Source organism: Aedes aegypti, chromosome 3 (genome assembly GCF_002204515.2).
Source record: "Aedes aegypti strain LVP_AGWG chromosome 3, AaegL5.0 Primary Assembly, whole genome shotgun sequence".
Taxonomy (NCBI): Eukaryota; Metazoa; Arthropoda; class Insecta; order Diptera; family Culicidae; genus Aedes; species Aedes aegypti.
Genome location: NC_035109.1, coordinates 61,920,527 through 61,939,064, shown reverse-complemented (window position 1 = coordinate 61,939,064; position 18,538 = coordinate 61,920,527). Strand labels below are relative to the sequence as shown.

Here is an 18,538-nt window from a genome sequence, read left to right as displayed (position 1 = left end):
TAAAAGTATTTTCTACTGTAAGAATGTACCATCGATTTTGCCAGAATCAGTGATACTTTTTTAGATTTAGTTTAGAAATATCCACCAGATTTTTTTTTTCAGATATTCTATCTAATTAAGTATTTTAGGATAATTTCTTTAGCATCTCCTTGGAAAAGTTTTTAGAAAAATCCTTGATGAAGCGTTTGATTTTTTTTTAGATTTTTTTGGAAAACTCTGTTGATTCATAAAGGAAACATGAATAAAATCTCTCAAGGTTATATCTAGTTGCAATACTAAAGAAACGCTGAATGATAGTTATTTCTAAATTATATGGAATATTCGTTAAATGAGTACCGAGAAAGATCAGTTCCTTGAGAAACGAATCTTTCAAGAAATCCCTGGAGTAATTTTTTAGAAAAAAACTTGGATGAATTCTTCAGGGTATTCTTAACAAAAATCTGTAATGATTTTTTTTTGTGAAATTTGTGTAGGAATCGCCTGAAGAAATCTTTCAATTATTAACTGAAGGAAACTCTAAGTTAACACTTGAATTTCACTACCATGAAATCATTAAATACTTATAGTAATAAATGACGTAACGTCACCAGAAATCCCAACCCTATGAACTAGTCACATGTCAATTGTATGTTAACATAGTGCTCCTATTTCAAAGGGCCTCCAAATTTGACTCCGCAACGGGCCTCGAAAGCCTTAGCTACGCCACAGTACCCTCTTAAAGATTTTTCATGTAATCTGTGGAGGTAATTTGAGTGTGTCATATCGAGCTTCTTCTTAGAATTTCCAGTTTTCTACCAAAATCCACACGGAGGTTCTTTTGATTTTTTTACGAAAATTTCCAATGCTTTTAAAAAAAATATCTAAGGATTTATTCTGAAATATCTTACAATCCTCATTATTTCTGAGTTTGTAGGAATCACTCGAAAATGCGTTATTTTCTATCAAAATGTTCTATTCTTTAGCAGGAATGCTAAGACACCAGCTTTCTTCAAAGTTTACCAATCTGCTCCCGAAAATTACTCCAATTTTTTTAATTATCCAAATAATTATAACTCTATGAAAATCACGAAAATGTTTGTCACCACTAAATCGCCCTTTAGAAATATCAAGGTTTTAGAGATAAGCACAGCCAACTTATAATTATTTACTTCTCCCGTATGTCAGATTCAAGTTGCTTGAATTGAAATACAGTAAGTCTGAAATTTAGCTCGCGCTATCATAAGTTCTATAATTGCTCGGAACAAAGTTTTTGCGAAAAATTATCTTGAGCTTGATTGGCCGCCCGTAGTTGCTACTTCAGTAGTTTCTTTTTTTAGACGATAATGGCGCCTGCTAAGTCAGAATGCAGACCAACGAGGGGAAGGGGAAGGAATTGATAATACATTAAACTGGCTCCCACAGTAGACCACTGAGTCTACGCCAGTTCATGTTGGAAGGGTGAAGGGGTGGGTAATTTTTATGGTAGAGAGGCTTGCTGTTTAGTTAGCAGACTGCCTTTGTATTAGGCAGTAAGGAAAGGCGTGCTATAATGATGAAAGATAAAAGCGGAGGAAAACGGTTTATTTCTGTCCGTCTCGGGTTCTAGCAAACTGTGATAGATTAACTATGATATATTGCGAGTGGTAGATAGAGGCAAGCAGGCTTGGAACTGTGACCACAATTTGCCACAATTCAATGATTATTCCAGTCAACTAAAACAGAAAGCAGCAGCAGCATCAATACCATCAGGTGTTGCGCTGCCAACAATTCATACACTGCTTGACTGTTTTTGTCTCTCCTCTATGACCGTTTTCGGGTAGCCATTCAAAGGTGAATGATTGAAAAATATGTTAAATAATTCAATCGCTAATATTTCGCTTGTGTTTTCAACTAATTGAAATCTATTAGCGCTAACAGCAAGAGCCCAATCATTTCATTGTGATACATATAAACAAGTTCAATTTTCTGCCGCCTTTACCGAGCACAAAGTCAAAACCGGAAAAATCGTGTTACCACTGTACTCGAGTCTTTTCACATTTGGGTTTGAAAAAACGTTAGGAAGAAGAAGATTACAGTTGTGCAGAGCTGTGACATTTTATTTGTTTTGAACTGTCATGGTTTGCTTTGGATTTTGATGGTCGTGTATAAAGATGTGAATGTAGAGGCGGTAAATGTTTGCTACAGTACATTTTCCATCCCTGGAGGCAAGTGAATGATACAACTACGAAGTACGGGGAAATGGGACGGGCCTGGGATTGAACCCATGACCTTCTGCTTATGAAGCAGAAGCGGTAGCTATTAGACCATCAACCCCGTCGACATTCTGGAGAATTATATGGTAGAATCCATAAAGGGATTTTCCCAGAGGAGCCTAGGTAGAAATTTTACTAATGTAATCTCTGAAGTAATTTTTAGTTTTAGAAAGCCAGGAAGAATGTTTGAAGAAATTTCTAAGGAAATCCATGGGAGATTATTTGGAAAATTCTTTGAAGTAATTCGTAGCGATTTTCTAGAAGGTATTTCTTGAGTAATTCATGTAGGAATCCCTTAAAAAAATGGTGAAGTAATTCCTTGTAGAATCCCAGGAGTAATTTCTGATGGAATCCCTGGAGCAATCCCTTGAAGAATCTTTGGAGTCCTAAAGAAGACTACTTCAGGATACACCTGCATGTATTTTTTGTGGAATCCATGGAGATATTACTGATGAAATAAGTAATTTTCAAAGATTATATCGGAGGAATTTCTAGTAAATCTCTTGAGAAAGCTTGGAATGGAATTCCTAGAGAAACCTCAGGAATTGTGTCTGGAAAAATTTCTGGAGATATATGGGGAGGGATACTTGAGGTAATCATTGCAGATTTTCCTGAATGAACTAGGGAATTTCCTTGAGCTATAATTGAAATGGTCCCAAAATTTCGGTTGGGGTCCATCTAATTTTAATATCAAGTAGTTCTACTAACCCCTTAGTTTCTTGCTATGAAACCCTTTTTTGCACTTATCAATTGTATTCTAGAATTTAACAATTCCCCATTAAAATACAAATTCATTCAAATTATGAGCCAGGTCCTATTTCAGCAGGGTTTTTAAGCTACTGAGCTAAACAATCCCCGCACATCCTATAGCCATAGTGTCCCCCAACTATGGAGCTTGTTTAGATGGGTTTTATCATACACTATTATCCCCATATTAGCAGGAAACAATAAATAGATTCTCAAGATGTGTTGCGGATCTTGATAGTTACAGAGAGCGCTAAGTGAGATATACTTTCAATTTTCTCAGAATTTAACAACAATGTCTAGCTCTCTACAAAAACGCAATTTCCAATTCTCCTTAAAAATATCATGTAATATAGAAATGTTGTTTCGCAGGAGTCTGTCGAAAATACTTAGCAGAATTACCAAAGTCACAGCTTTCTTAAAAATATAGCAACCTGCATTCAACATGTATGCCCAATTTTTTAATTATCTTGAAATTAATATCTCTACGTAAATTACGAAAATTTTCATCTCGAAATAGTTTTCTCCAAATATCTTGTTTTCAGAAATTAAACTAGCCATTTTGGGATTTTAATTTGGTTGTTGTTTATTCAGACTGGACCAAATGCTTTTCAATGTGTTGAGGAAATCGAACTCCAACCGAAATGGCAAAACGTTAATATTATTTGCAGAAACATTGGAACTTGTATGTTAGGTAACATAACCGTATCAAAATTGCATCGAAAAAATCCGAACGACTTGTCTTTAAAAGACCAGAATGTCATAAAGTATGCTCTGTCCGAACATCAACTAATTGTTCCCAAAAGTTTCCGAAAGATAGAATCGAGTTGCTTATAATTAAAAACCTGCAAATCTGAAAATTAAAAAAAAAAACAATATAATTAATTCTGATTGACAAATTTTCCTCGGTTTTTATAGTACATTATTGATTGGCTGGACAAAAAATGGATCATCAGTTGATAGTCAATTCTAATAATTTAGACTGCAGAAATGTTGCATGAACTATACCTCGTAATGATTTTATTATCCTGTTTATCAAACCTACGGAATCAATGCTCTAAAAATCTGGCATCGCTGATTAGTGCACGTCTGCCAAGCGCGACTTGGTCCGTCCGTACGTCCATCCCATTCTTTTCGGACCGGTTCCGGATTCTCCCGGTCCCTCTCAGCCAGCGAACCAAAAACCGGTAGACATTTGTTTAATTAAAATCGCTTTAATATTCATTAAATTCATTTTGGCGCATCTCCATTTCCCCACGTCAGCAAGAGTTATGGTCTGAATGGCTTCCGGTAAAGGGGCTTTGCCGTGTACTAAGGAGGCCATCTTACGGAAAAGCGACCAAGACGATGGAAGGGGCACCAAGGTGAGCATATATTCACCACCATGTAGGGACTCACAAATAGCTACCGGCTTTTTTCCCGACTGCTATTTTTCTTCCGCTCAGACACATGAATTTGCAGCAGCCTTCGGAATTGTTAACGGTGGTTCTCAAAGCGTTGTTAATGGGGAATAAGTCTCCATCAAATGTATTCTCACCAAGTAAACTAATATCTGTAGTAAATTAGCAACATAAATCATCAAGTTGGTCGAAATCGATAAATAGTAGTCAATAAACAGTAGTCAATATATAAAAAACAGACGAATTTTGACATTTTAAAAAACGGTAATAGATTCTCAAATATTAAGAACAAGCTTTTGATCTTCAAACAAATTTTCAGGCCAGCCACGTTGTAAACTAGACCAATATGGACTAGATGTTGTAATACCAGGAAGAAAGCTCTGCAGAGGATTCAAAATTAAGTTTTGAAACTGCTTCTGGAGCTCCCCCGCTGGTATAGTACTAATGAGTTACATAGAACATCCAATGTTTAAACATTGGAACATACGTCGAATAAAAATTAATAATAATTTTAGACAAAAACACTGCGTAACAAAAATGACATTTTTGCGTGTCTCAAGGATCAAAATATGTGTCTCGAGTAGATTTGAGGTTGCTGAATCTGATGCCATTTTCAGAAATGTTCCAGCACGTCACAATTTTTAGCTACAGGTCGCCAAAGTTGTATAAAACATTGATTTTATTGATGTTTATATGAAATTTAAAGTATAATTTATCGTAAATTTTTGTGATCAAATCCACTGAGCATGCTATTTTGCACTTAAACTTTCATTTTGGAATAAATTTGGTTGAAATTGTACGATTAAATTTAAATTAAACCGATTTTTTCGACATGTTTTCTGTCTCCATATAAAATTCTTCGTTTCTCTTATATGGAAAAATACAATACTTTTTAAAACCATCAAAAAATATTTTTTCCGCATCGAAAGTATTATAAAGTTTGCCGATAAGTATTGTTATAAAGATAAAGTTTGAATTCTATGGCAAATTAAGCAAATAAATTGCCATACAAGCTGGCAAACTTGCATGCAAGTTGGCTAAAATAGTCATATTTTGCATTTTCAACGGCCAATTTCTCAAAAACTAGACGTGCTATGATATTTCTGGAAACGGCAATGGATTCAACAACCCTTAATTGAGTGAATAGTGGTATTTTGGTGCTTGAGACAAAACCGTGTTCCGCAGTGAAATCTTTGTTATTTTCTATTGTCACGATAAATGCATTAAATTTGTTAATAAATTTTGCCCAGACATTGCCTATACCTCAGAAATCGACAGGTGTTCACAAATTTGAAGAAGATTTTTTCTGTTGATAACGGCCTGGGGAGCACCGTGATGAGATTGTTGTGAATCTTGTTTCCACGACGGGTCTTCCCAGATGATTTTTCCCTCGGATGGGTGAGGATCGGGTATGGCAAAGGGTCTGATTATACCGAGCAACCAATGCCAAGCCTTCCGCTGCTCCGGGGGAATATGATAATAAAATTTACGTTTCTTGCCCCGGTGGCGGCTTCCACTTCCGACCATCGCACTCAAGACTACGGAAACGACGACGACGACGACAACAGCGATGACGATGGCAATGTGTGTTCAAGAGTGGCGGGAAACTGAAGTCACATAGACTCGACTAGAAAACAGCTCATTTTCATAAACATACGTTCTGGTTCAGTTCGGGAGGTGCGGGAGTTCAGGAACACAATGACATGAAAACGCCAGGGTTGGCTGGCGAATTAGACGGGAAAATCTCCTGGGGGACATTTGAATCAGTTAGGGGAGATGTTTTAATGAGGAAGCGTTCTCCCCTCATAAGATACATGCAAATTTATAGTCACTTCATGGAAATACAAACAACATTTGGTTGTTGTTTCGAGACTGGGAGGAATAATCGTGCATTCCAGTTGGAAGAAGTACAAGTTGACAACATACATTCTAGCGGAAGTTATGAAATTTAATGAGTTATCTTAACCCTGACGTTGTTAAACATATGCTCAGAGCATATCATGTGGAATTGAAATGATTTGAATATCAGAATCATTGGAATTCAGCCAAAAACAGAATTTTAAGTGCAATTAACATCCTTGTATAGGACACTCAACGAGATAGTTGTAGTTTTGAGGATATGAAAATATCAAACATTAGATAGTGGTTTCGTTGAACAGTTTTTTTTATTGAGGGAATGCACATAAATTAGGTCAATCTACTAAAGAAATGATGAGTTTCGAGAAGCCTGATAATCCAAACTAAAATTTGGCGTTAAGAAGAGCAATACCAATTGAATAACTTTTTTTTTTTTGAACGAATCAAATTCTTTATACGTTAAATTTGGTATTTGTTTGAACACCCATGTTGCAGTGTTCATCGGCAAAATAAGAATTTTTGTTGATGTGAAACATCACTTTATTTGGAAATGATGTTTACAAAAAGTTAACTGTTTAAGAGAAATGTAAAATGGTGGAACATAAATTAATACGACGACTTTGTTGCACCATTTTTTCTCATATCTTTTGATTCAATTGATCAATTCTCAAAATTCGTACAGTTTTGTGCATAAATTTAGTTGCACCATCAAATGTATCCACAAAGATTTGGAATTATGTTATAAACTATTTCGACAACTCTAGAACGATCTAGAATTGTCAAAACCTGTGAAAGTAGACAAAAACAAAGTATGTCTCTCCGTTTTTAATTATGATGTAAATTTTCGTTCGTGGAATTAAAGGTTTTCGTGAGTGAAACCATCAAAACCGACAGAACTGCGTAGCACATAATATCTGTAAAACTATTAGACGGAAATTGCAACTATTTTTATCTTCTGAATTTCCAACAACCATTGACTTGAAGATGTTGGTTCCTAGGAAGTAAAATGCACCACTCGAGAAGGTGCTGTTGAAACCGGGCAGGGAGAATACTATCGGATTAAATATCAGATGCGGAGAATTGACTTAACTTGCTATTGATTGCGGAATGTCTGTGAGGTCTGCATTGATCATATCCCAGATTCCAAGAGTCGTTCTGGCTATATGAATCAAATCGCCACTGATAAAAAAGGCTGAGTTTCAATGCAGCTTCTTTTTTACCGCAAAAAAAATATTCAAATTGCGATAACTGTTTTGTTTCTTGGTATTTTTGTACCAGTATTTCACAAGCTCTCAAAAAACTCTTCTAGTTTTAGAACATGTGTCGATATTGTTCATTGGTCATCTGGATTTGGAGATATTCCAAAATTCTTTGGGGAACCGACGTGAACCATAACCCACTTAAATATCTCAGGCTACAGAATTTTTTTCGTTTACGGATAGTGACTCCATGGAATGATGCATTAATACGAGCATGTTGTGGAAACATTAAGCCATTTGGTGCTGCCATCTTTGAGTAATGACCATTTATGTTTCTGGTACCAGGCTGGACAAATAAACATCTAGAAAACTATTGAAACCTTATACCATAATTTTCAGATTTCTCCAAGAATACTGAACCGATTTGTATATTTTTTCCAGAGAAGCTCCTTATTACCTGGCATTGTATAGTACACATTTTATTTTTTGATAAATTGACCGAAAACAAAATGACCGCCAAAGACATTTTGTATGGAGAATGTCGGTCCCCCAAGGAACATTGGAATATGATCAAAACCAGATCACCATTGATTAATATCGACATGGATTCTTAATACCAAAAAAACAAAACAGTTATCGCGAATTGATTTTTTTTTGCGGTGAAATATAAATTCTGAGCAACTTAGAAAGAATCTGACAGCTTCATGAGCAAGCAAACATGAACATTGCTTAGGGTGTTCATTTTACCCCCAATTCCTCTATACAATTCCGGAGAACTAACTGAAATCAAAAGTTGCTTTCCATACCGTGCTTATCCTTCTTATCAGTATGAATTTTGATATGAATCCCAAAACCTTCCAATAGGAACCCTGGAAGACTTCTGATGAGTCCCCAGGAAGGTCTCTAGTAAAATACCTGGAAGGTTTCCGTTAATAATTTTGGAAGCTTTCTGAGGGAAATTTTGGACAGTTATTGGTGACAATACTAAAAGATATTCTCATAGAATTCTGTAAGAATCTCTTCGAGATTACTGGCAAAATTGTGATGAAAATTTGGATTTCAGGTAATATCCCTTAAAGATGAAAAAAAAACGGATGAAAATCCAAGAAGAATTCTGATCATAATCCAGAAAAGATTAAGAATTATGTAATGATTTTTATAAGAATCCTCGAGGAATTTAACTTTAAATCCAGAAAGAATTTGGATAAAAATTCTGGAAGGACTCAAATGAAAGAACTCAAAGGATTCTTCTGACAATTCTAAATTGTCAGAATTCTAACTTAACAACTCTAACAGAATTCTAACTTATTTTATTTAGAATCCAGGAAGTTCTCGTTTGAGAATCCCGAAGAAATCCCGATAAAAACCCTGAATGCATTCTACGATTAATTCTGGAATGATTCGGATAAGAATCCTTGAATGATTCTGATGAGATTTTTTGAAGGATTCTGATGAGTCGTATTCTAACGAGAAATATGAAAGATTTTTTAATTAGAATCCTAAAAGGATTCATATATTTATCCTGTAGAGGTTCTGATCAGAATCCTGGATCGATTCTGATGGGTATACTGAAATTATGAAAATCCTAAAACTATTTTGATAAGATTTCTGGAACTTTATAATGAGAATTCGGCAATCATGGTGATAGAAACCTGGAAGAATTCTGATGAGAAATTGTTGAGAACAACTGAAATGATTCTGAAAGTATACTGTTGAGAATCTTTGGAAGATTTCTTGGTGCGGATCTTGTGAGAATTCTGAGAGCATCCTCGAATGATATGGCGAGCATCATGAGAATCTTAAAAGGATTCTGATGAGAGTCCTGCGAGGATTCTGAGAGACTGTAAGAGGATTTTTCAGAAGATTTCTAGGAATTTCATGAGCTTCTTTCCAGGACTCTCCATGAAATAAAAATTTCAAAGATAAAACATTGATCTCCAAAAGTTAACAATTGGTTACTCATAAAAAACCTGAACTTCAGCACAATGATCGATTATATCCATAATACTCAAATTAAGCTTCCGATAATTTTACCTTTACGAAAGATATTTCTCATGACAAGATTTTTTGTTGTGCCTTTGAAACATATAAATTTGAGTTCCGAAACCAAACACAGGAGCTACTGAAGCAAACCCAAAACCCTATTAGTTCAGAATATTCCAACTTTACCTCCAATTCAGTTTAAAAAAAACTTTGGTTTCAATCTCAATAATTCAATTCAAAATACAACCACATTACATTCATTCTGAAACTTTTAGACTACACTGATACGATTTGAAAACATAAAGCTTAAACAAACAGTTTTTATGTGGCTCAATAGACATTTCAGATTATAAAAATTATATGTTATTTACATTTTATATACAAAAATTGACAATCAGACAAAAATTCATTATATCAATGCTCTCAATTTTTCATAGAATTTCCTGGCGAATAGACCAAAAGACTATATTCGAAAACTTAAATTGAAATGTTAAATTTCAATGAATGCACTCAGATGGTTCTTTGGTCTGTCAGTTTCCCCCTGATAAGATTTCAGAGACTTAACAAGAAATTTCTTATTGATTGAAATAGATGCGGCTCGAAATGCGGCCGATATTGAGTTGCCGATTATAGAACCCCATATTTACACCGTCATTATTGTGGTAAAAGCTGCCAAAGAAAATGAGGCTGCCGATAATATTCACCTCGGTCCAACAACTGTGATGGGACGTCATGTTTATTGAGAAGACTCTCAGCTGATAATTAATTCGTCTCTGGGTTACCAACGGTGTGCTGAAGTTAAAAGTGATTTTCAATTATTAATTTTTCCTTCTTTCAAACAAAGGCTATTGTTTCGACTTCTACTGGTTTCATTACTATTGGCATTAATATCACTTATTGAGTTCTTTAAATCATCGACAGTTCTTTGTTGTTATCCTGATGTAACGAGAGTTTTCTTTCTTTTGATTAAAAGCTGTTTTTTTTCAAGAGAGCAGTATTTCTCATAATTATTGGAATTAATGCTTATTATAGGTTCGTAAAGAAGTTCATAAAGGGCATAATGTTAATGGGGTGTCATTCTCTTCCATAATTAATAATGTAACGTGTGAACACTCACGTTAATGAAACTCACTGTTTCTCCATTGTGAAAAGAAGAAGCTTAAAATTCTTGTTTGAAAAAGCTGCATGTTAATTTGATTGCTAGAACTATGAAATATTTTTTTAAGTACGATTTTTTAGGGATCGGAGCAAACCGATCCTGCAAAGGAAGAATAAGCCGTGAACTGTTTTAGTCACTGTCAAATATTGATTACAAACGCAATAAGAAAAATCTTCACTGGAAGCAATAGCCGCTAGTATAGTAGAGAGGTGAATAGTTGCTAACATTTAGGATGTCTTTCGTTCGGCTCTGACTGGCACTGCAAAGCTGATACTTGTATGTCAATGATGATTTATTCCTGCTTAGGTATAAGCTGTTCTTTGAAATTCAACTTTAAAATTAATTGCAAATACATGCTAACTGTAGTGCACTATTGTTTTCTTTTTCGGCCAAACAGCATTCGTCCAAATGTCCTATAGGCTTAGACTGCTAATGGCTTAGACTGCCGAAAATACGTTAATTCTCCTACCTCTTCAACGTATTTTAGAGAACATTATTAAAATTTCTTTAAAAATACTCCCAATAAACCATCTGGGAATCCACAGCTTCTAAAAAATAAAAACTCCAATTTTTAAGAGTCTTGGAGGTAAATTTCTGTGGATATTCTTAGAAGAACATTGTGGTAGAGTCACAGAAGAAATGTTGAAATAATTTTTAGAGAAAATACTTGAACTTGATATCTTGTACGTTAACAGGAAAATTTCGAGTAATAAACATGTAGCTTGAAGAGGGATATATTGAACCAGTTATCACAGACAGACAGACGTTAAACTCGGATTATTTTCATCATACAGCATTATAGCGCTGAATTTTAATGTTTGGCTCACTCGTGGCACTAGTATCGCTTTTGTTCAAGTTTGACGTTTGTCACCTAGTCCCCGTTTGACCAAATACAGTATTTTTAGCCTTGGGCGTTCATTTTCACGTTACTATGTTTTGAATAAATAGTTGCCCCTTTTTCACGTCTGTTTGTCTCTGCAGTTAAAGTGAGATTTTTTTTTCATTGAACTTGATTTTTCCTCTGTAGGCCGCTTGAAAAATGAAAAACAAACCAAAATTGTATAAATATCTACGCTTAATCAGTCAGGCAAGGCTCAAGGTAGGGAGGTGTATCAATTATGGTTGCAATATGTAAACACTTTGAAAAAAAAAATCAGATTTTGATCGTGTTTCTAAAATGTACGAATGAGACATTTCGCATATAGACCTATCGCATAAGGAAGTTTGGCTGAATGAACATTTGGCATAATGAGAAATTTGTGTCTCCTTTAAAATAATATCTGTTTTTGTATGAAACAGTTTTAGGCGAAACTTCTGTTATGCCAAACTTCCTTAAGCGAAACGTCTTTATACGAAATAGACCACCCCTTTAAAACATATGAATGTCTTCCTGATGTAAATTAATAGTTTGAAGCCTTGCGAAACAGATTAGTTGAACAGTTTTAGAACAAAAGTGGCAAAAAAGAGGTTCAAAATACAAATTAGGGTAATAGTGTTCCTAGCTGTGGGATTTTCGTGTGCTTGTAGTAATGGCAAATCTCGCTAGGGTTGGAGTGGAATGGGCACGCTGGTACAAAATGTCATTTCACATTTATACGCTATTGAAGTGTACCAATTATGGACTATCGATAATTTGCACGAAAGGAACATAAATGACAACCAGAGTGCATGATCATGCAAATCTACAAAGTAATAAAGTGATTGCCTACAAAATTTTCCACAAATTTTGTGTTAAATTGATATTAAATTAATTTATCGCAATGTACTATGAGCCAGGGACGCAATCTGGCGAAACAAAATTAATAACTCGGTTACGAAGCGATTCCGGCATTTTGTGTCTTCGGCAAAGTTTTTTTTTTTTGTAACAACGAGGATTGCAAAAATGGAAATATATCAAAAACACCAAAATACACCTCTCTAAAATTATGACATCTTGCCTGAAAATTTGAGCTTGCGATATTTTGCGCTTTTGAAGATATTAGAGTTAAAAAATGCTCTATTTTTCTAGTTTTTTGTTTTTAATATTTCTTAATTTTTAAGCGTCGTATTATTTAAAAAAAAATTCACCTAAGTTTATGTTTGCTATATTTTTATCAGCAAACAATATTATATGGTATGGTTCTTGATAAAAATATCAAGCTCGATGAAAAAAATTATTTGTCCACTAATTTGGTATTATTTCGGCAATAACTAGAAAACAGAAGGCTGTGTGAAGAGAATTGTTTATTTTATCGAAATGAAAAACTTTGCCAAACATCTTCTTCTTCTTTCTGGCGTTACGTCCCCACTGGGACAGAGCCTGCATCTCAGCAGTGTTCTTATGAGCACTTCCACAGTTATTCACTGAGAGCTTACTATGCCAATGACCATTTTTTGCATGTGTATATCATGTGGCAGGTACGAAGATACTCTATGCCCTGGGAAGTCGAGAAAATTTCCAACCCGAAAAGATCCTCGACCGGTGGGATTCAAACCCACGACCCTCAGCTTGGTCATGCTGAATAGCTGCGCGTTTACCGCTACGGCTATCTGGGCCCCAACATGCGAAGTCTCTAAAACGTCACAGTAAAAAGTTAGATTGTGATGCCACCTATGCGGACGATTTACGAACTCTCCGATTACCGTAAAACGGGGTAACTTTGATAGTTTTTTCGAAGAAAACTTGAATATTTATGCATGCTGCTTCAAAGAATTATAATTTATATTTTTAAAACAAGTACTGGCATCCTAGCTGTTGATAGATTGCCAACAGATTTATTTTGAATGGATATATAATTCTTCATATAATCGCAAGTTGGTTTTCTGTTTTGGGGTAACTTTGATAATGGAGTATGAATCGAACAAAATTGAATGAATAACGAACATTTGTAGGGTATTGCATACCTCTAGGCGTTTAACGATATATGGAAATTTCTGACTTAGATTACAAAAATGGTCCCAGTTTGTGAAAATGCTTTTCGTTAAGAGATTCGATACCGTATTCATGTTCTATGATAACTAGGCTGTCAAAGATAAGTGGCCAACTATTCAAAACTACATGAAATAGTGATCGTACAACCGATTGTCTGTAAGCGTTTCGAAATTGCTAAAATTGTGTCAATTTTTGATATTCTTTTAAAAGGCTTCAAATGTTCTTGATTCAAGTGAAAACTGCTCTTACATGAAGTGTCATACTAATATTCTTTAGTTTTACATTCGTTTTGCCCAACTGATTAACAGAAATTATGATATTTCGTTTAGTATGTGGTGGGTTACGCACTATCAAAGTTACCCGCATTATCAAAGTTACCCCGTTTTACGGTATGTCATTAGATGGTCCTCGTTGTTATTAACAACTTTGCCCAAAACACCAAATGCCAGAATTGCTTTGTTAACGAGTTATTATTTTTGTCCCGACAGATTGCGTCTCTGGTTCATTTGAGCAAATCAATTTTCAAGAAGCGGTAGAAATGTTGTGAAAATTCATAATATGATACAAATCTCGCATAATCTAATATCGTGCCCTAAAATCCATTGGCTGTCAACTGTGTAGCACGTTGTTTTTGAGCATATTAATGAACCAAGATACAAAGTATCACCACCGCTAGATAAAGGAGGATTTTCCTCTTCAAAATAACATTGTTGTATAACGTGCAAATCCATTTGTTTGCTCAGTAACAACAAGTTACACACTGGATTACCAATGGCTTTAAGGGCGAGATCAGAAATTCAGCAAGAAATCAGCATGAATTTTTGAGTTCATGATTTTGGGGCAAATGAACGAAAATAAAAAAAAATCGAGGTTCGCTGAAACATTTCTCTCTACCATAAAATTAGCACCTGCAGCTTGCGAACGTTTTTGAACAAATCTCGCATAATCTGAGATAACGCCCTAAAAGCCATTGGTAACCACGGGTGTAGCTCGTTGTTTCAGAGCAAATGAATGTATAAACATCTACACTAATACCACTGGCAGGTAGAGTATGATCCTTTCTTCACCATAGAGATTTTAAATAACGTATATATCCATTTGAATGCTCAGAAACTAAGAGCTACACACATGGTTACCAATGGCATTTAGGGCGAGATCATAAGTTATGCGAGATATGATTAAAAATCATTGTAATTGAGCACAAAACTTGGGGGTAATTGCTTGCCGAACCGTCCCCTCATTCTTAAATTCACTGAACAAAAAAAAATAAACCGCTTCCACTGATCGATATAGTTAGGTTCTTATATGTGTGATACACGAATGTTCCTATCAAGATCTAGTCAGGCTATAAAAATAACAAAATGTTTTGTCATTTTTGTGATAAATAGCCGTTATGCCAGGGTTGGTGGTCTAATGGCTTTACATTCTTTTTTACTTGCAGAAAGCCATGATTTCAATCCCAGGCCCGTCCCTTTCCTAGTACTTTATAGCATTATCTATCACTTGCTACTATCTTCCACTCATAATATATCACAATAAATCTATTCGTACATAGCAATCGCTAGAACCAGAAACGGACAACAAAACCGTTTCTACGCTTCCATTCTTTTATCATTATAGCACGCCTTACCTTGCGCCTGATAGGGGTAGTCGGGGCGGTTTGGCCAATGGGGTGGAATGAGCACCCCTTGAAAACTGCATAAATTCTGTAAATTTCATCTGAAATAACATGCAACCCCAAAGCTGATTAGGAAATAAAGCAATAGGCATGTTATAAGTCAGTGTTCGAAAATCAAATAAAAATAAATAAATAATGTTCGAAAAAACTGCCCATATTGCCCCGAATGGCTCTTTTGAATTTCATCATTTCAGAATAATGATGTTTGACTGTTAGAATGTTCCTTAAAAATTATGTCTTCTTGCACGAAGTGTTTATAAATACTAATAATTTTCAAGTGTAGTAACAAAATAATTGAATTTTTAGATTATATGAGATTATTTTGCAATCAAAAATGGGGTGCTCATATCACCCCATCAGTAAAAAATCGACTCGAAAAATGACAAATTTTGAAAAATCAATCATTCATCCGTGAACTTCATAAGACAAAGGAAATCATGCGGATCTAGTGTGTTCATCTAAAAATTGTTGGACATCATGCAAACATTCGAAAAATTCATAATATTTTCAGCACTTTTATCGACTTTTCCTTAAGGTGGCCAAACTGCCCCACTTTCCCCTACATGGGTAGTCTGCTAACAAGCAAAACTCTCTGCCATAACATTGTCCTACCCACCCATACACCAGAGCAGATGCTGTAGGACTGCACGGTCAGCAGTGGATCAGTATGAGTGCAACATCAATTCCTCCCCATTCCCCTTATTGGTCTGTACTCCGACATGCCAGGCATCATTGTTGCCTAAACATGGAGACCTCTAGCACTTATACACTGAGAGTGGTGGTTTGTACTTTTTGTAAATACAGCTGATCTTGGAATACTGGAGTTGCAACCACGGGCGACCAATGAATCTTGAAGCTGCTCAAAACTCTGTGGTTATTTGCCGTTATATTCTAGTGAAAAAAATAAGAATTTGTTGTTGTTCCTACTATTGCAATAATTGATACTAAAAACATAATTGGTACTACTTTATTCAACTCTTCAGTGAGGTCATAATCAACTCTATGAAACTAAGATAAACGTAATTCTATGCAGAAAGCAAGAAACAGGGAAAGAAAACAGTCAAACAAATTATAAATGCTGCATATTATCTTGTGGAATGTTTTCCTATTAATTGATTATTAATATTGTAAAAAACCTTAAGTTATTCAAAAAAATTCTCATATCTACCTTTTTGACTCTGATAATCGTCAACCCTATTGTTGCCACAGGTGAGTTCTATGGGAAGAGAAGAGCAAAAATGTGAAGAATAAGCGATTAAATTAAACCAACGGTTCGTCGACAATTCATGTTGATGCCTAAAAAGTATAAAAATGGTGAGGGGACAAAAAACAGAAAATAATGAAAGATGAACAATAAATTCGTTCCTTTGAAAAAGGTACCATCCTGGCAAAGATGAGCATACAAAACACTTGTCACTGCCTGCAGGAAACCATTTTTCCCACCGTCAAGGACGAAAGCGAGAAAGTGGCTTTCTTCACCGTCATGGCCGTCACTTCTCGGTGCAGATTAATCACGAAGCGGCAAGAATCCTTTCACCATCATCGGTGAGGTTGAGTAGAAAAGCACGCTCAAATCGCCGCCGTACCCTCGGTTCTTGGAAGAAGACGAGCGTCTTCACGTCTGCTGTCACGGTAACGGTGTGTATCAACCACTTCAAAGCTTCCTTCCTTCGTTTGTTCTCGTCAGAAAGCTTATCGCCGGAAGCACGGACTGAAGCTACTCACCGCTAAAAGAACAGGAAATCCTGTCAAAAGAAATCTCCCTTACACAATCTCCCTTCTTTGAGGGAAAGGGATTTTCTTGATTCACGCGAGGGGAAACGTTATTTATTTGATGGTTTTTATGAAAACCGAAGCGATTCGAAAAAAGTTTCGCACCATTCTATAGTGGAGCTTCCTTCTATTGGAAGGGAGAGCTTCTCGTCATGGGCGTAGCAAGAGGGGGGTAGGGGCTAAGGAGGGTGCCCGTTGACCATCCACACTCCCAAACGATTCTTCGATGGGTTCCACCGTATGCCATTTTCTAGCTAAGGAGTTAATCTTTTTCGCGTGTGTGTGTGTTTTTTTTCATTACGAATGAGGTTGAATGGACTTTTATTGTCTCATTTTAAACAAAATAAATGAATAATCATACAAAGCGGGTACAGAAAGTGCCACAATTGATAATCTTTGGGCTAAAAAACTTCAAAGACCATTTCCAACCCCTCTCTCCTGATGAAACTCCTGGATACGCCCATGGTCCCCATTCATTCGCTCAAAGTTTGCACTCCTCCATTCACGTTATTCAACAACAAATCTCAATAGTAAACCGGGAAATGGCGGCGTGGCGTGTTTGCGAGCGTTTAATACCTGCCATTTGGGTTGATTGTTTTCCACCGCCGCCGCGCCGCCTTGGAATCGTTCCGCGCTCAATAGTGCCGACATCGTCGCTTCGTGTATCCCTCATCAAGGGCAGCATTATCATCGGCTCCGAAGCCTTTCGCGTGTCGAACAAAACAAGCCCGCCATTATGTCTAAGTACTTTCTGTTCCTGCGATCCCTTACCCGTTCCTTTCTTCTAAATGCAATGGAAAATTACTACTATCAATTTGCTCATTTTACGATCAGGCTATCAATCAATGCCTTCATTTGAATGCTTTATTCTGTGTTTCAGAAAGCCTTAGAAAACGAGTTGTTCACCAGTGGCGGGGCTTTGTAATGAGCTTTCGGCTCGTTGCTATTTGAATTAATTGCTACGCGTGGAGCCGAGTGATTAACGGGCACGGGGAGTTGTAACTTGGTGTAACAGTTTTATACCACGATATGTTTTCTGCTTTTTCTTCTTCATTCTGGCAATAAGGCATCAGAGTCTCATTCTCAGGCTTATATTCCCAAATTTATAAAATGTTAAGCTCTTTTTTGGCAATTGATTATTTTTTAATTTGTTTGTCGTGTGGCAAGGAGCTGCCAATTGACGTATTTCTGCCAAATATGACCTTATAAAGGTATGCAAAAAGAACAGCACCGATTCTTCTGGCAGACTCATGCTGAATGGCAGAATGGGTGGTAGTTTAACAACCTTATTTCGGTAAGGGGAACTTCTATCCAGTGAATTTCGGGGACCCAGTTTTTGCTACTTTTAGCAAACATGAAAGGGCGAAATCATGGCTAGAGGAATGGCATGCGTGCTCAGCGTTGCCAACTTTCCAGATTTGTCTGGAACATTCAAGAGTTTTGTAGTTTCATTTTGCAGCAATCGTTGCTACACTTATTTAATGTTCCACATGATGAACCATTCCCAATGGATGATTTAAACGAATTGTCTTAAGCAGCCTACAGACGCTCAGACGATTTGATGATCCATTTTGACAGTTTATGAAATCGATTAGACGGTTGG

The 18,538-nt window shown here is 36.0% G+C and overlaps 1 protein-coding gene across 3 annotated transcripts in view; it reads right to left on the bottom strand.

Moving 5' to 3' along the window:
- The window catches only part of LOC5567664 (zwei Ig domain protein zig-8), a 649,981-nt gene that overhangs the window by 528,272 nt on the left and 103,171 nt on the right, over nt 1-18,538 (bottom strand). For all 3 annotated transcript variants that reach the window (XM_021850384.1, XM_021850385.1, XM_021850386.1), the window contains exon 4: nt 16,331-16,378. In XM_021850384.1, coding sequence (XP_021706076.1) covers nt 16,331-16,378 — 48 coding nt within the window. The remainder of the gene's footprint in view (nt 1-16,330; nt 16,379-18,538) is intronic.